Source organism: Lipotes vexillifer, unplaced genomic scaffold (assembly GCF_000442215.2).
Source record: "Lipotes vexillifer unplaced genomic scaffold, Lipotes_vexillifer_v1.1 scaffold1139, whole genome shotgun sequence".
In the NCBI taxonomy this organism is placed as follows: domain Eukaryota; kingdom Metazoa; phylum Chordata; class Mammalia; order Artiodactyla; family Lipotidae; genus Lipotes; species Lipotes vexillifer.
Genome location: NW_006798273.1, coordinates 1,014,843 through 1,016,571, shown reverse-complemented (window position 1 = coordinate 1,016,571; position 1,729 = coordinate 1,014,843). Strand labels below are relative to the sequence as shown.

General features: G+C 48.6%; 1 protein-coding gene across 1 annotated transcript in view; it reads right to left on the bottom strand.

The window, feature by feature from the left end:
- Positions 1-1,689: 1,689 nt before the first annotated feature.
- The window catches only part of STARD7 (StAR related lipid transfer domain containing 7), a 21,005-nt gene continuing 20,965 nt past the window's right edge, over positions 1,690-1,729 (bottom strand). The window contains exon 9 of the mRNA XM_007470192.1: positions 1,690-1,720. Within this exon, the coding sequence (XP_007470254.1) occupies positions 1,690-1,720 (31 nt within the window). The remainder of the gene's footprint in view (positions 1,721-1,729) is intronic.

Below are 1,729 nucleotides of genomic sequence, written 5' to 3'. Positions count from 1 at the left end.
CAAAGACACTCTCTTTCGTACCAATCTTTATGTATTTATTCACACATTTGATAAAAATGTCACAGGAGTGAAATCATTACGACATAGGTAACTGTATAGACCAACCCCAAGTGCAGAGTCAAATTGCCAAAAAGCATATGGGCAACGCCCAGCCCCTTATCACATGTGCACTCACACCACTCGCCCACGCCACCCATGTCCCAACAATCACAGGCGCTAACTTCCAACGTAACCGAGGGACTCTTCCTGGTCTGTCAGGCCCTGGGGATGAGGAGAGACACACAATCAACGAAAAGAAGCTGGGACTGCTGGATGCGTCTCCTGCTCTGCCAACGACGCAGAGAACGCAAGACTTGAAACACCGGGGCAGGCATTTCCTTGGCACAGTACTTAGGCAACAGAAAGGTCGAGGGGCTTAAAGTTCGTCTCAGGTTTAGCTCCCCTTTCAACAACGCAAAAACGGTAACGAGTGGGGTGGGGGGCAATCTGGTCATTCAAATTCTAAGAATAAGGGGAGGGAGGAGGATTTGAAAGCTGTTCCCAATTCTCCAGTCAGACTGATCCCATCTGGTTGTGACTTTATCTGAACAGCGTAGTTTGCTCTTATTTTAGCTTAGAAGAGGAGGAAAAGCTTTTCAGAGGGACAAGAGGGTCACATAAACCACATCCCCTCTATATTAGCACTTGGGACAAGCTTCCATCTAGCTGTTCACACAGCTTGTCTACAGCTCTAAGAGCTCCAAGGGAGGCGCCCAATCCCCACTCCTCTGCCTTTAGCCTTCCAGGATGGGCAAGTGCTTAGCATACAGTCAAACCTGAAGTGTGAAAAATAACGCCTCGATCAAAATGGTGTTTTCTATACAGACTATGGAAAAATCCTATTCAACTCCCCAATTCCCACTGTTTAACACAAAGGTTAAAAAAAAAAAAAAAAAACAGAGCTAAAGTGTAATGTGTCGAGCATCTCCACTAACCCCATCAAAAATACTGATGATACAGAGAGCCACCGTCTCCCAGTGTTCTTGGTAAACGGCCTGCGGGAAGAGGCAACAACCCAGATGAATACAGCACACGAATACAGAACTGGTCAACTCAAAGGAAACTGCTCTGGGTAGAGGGAGTCAATGGGGTGTGAATGGGAGGCCAAGAGTGATATTTCTTGGTATAAACTTTATGTCCCTAAAGACAGGAGAAGGTGAGGACGAGGCACTTACACTGCCAAGCAACAGTTCACACCACTCAACACCAGGACTGCCACCAAGAGCACTCCCCACTATCCCTCACTGAAGACGCAACCGTCCAGGTGGTCCAGCTGGACCTTCAGAACCGAAGGAAACCCAGAGTGCTGCAGAACCGAGGCTGAGAATGGAATGTGGGCAGAGGAAGTAAAAGATGTTGTCCCCTCTGGCCTGAGGTGAGAGGCTTGTTCCAGATTAGCTCAGCGAAACACCAAATTTCCAAATGCTTGGCCTGAGAATATGACGATGCCCCCTCGGATGCCTCCTTCTTCAGTTTTGATAAAGAGCAGTAGGGCTCTGCACAAGGCCGGACACCAGGACTGAATTATCTTGCACTGGTGGCTACAGCAGACGCCTTCAAATACACGTCCTGTTTGTTCTGCAACAGAGTGAGTGATAAGACTCGGAGACGGGGCTAGAAGCAGCCTGTCCCTGCTTATCTGAAAGTTCTTCAGGCGTACTCAATCCGGGCAGGGCCACAGCTACCCTCG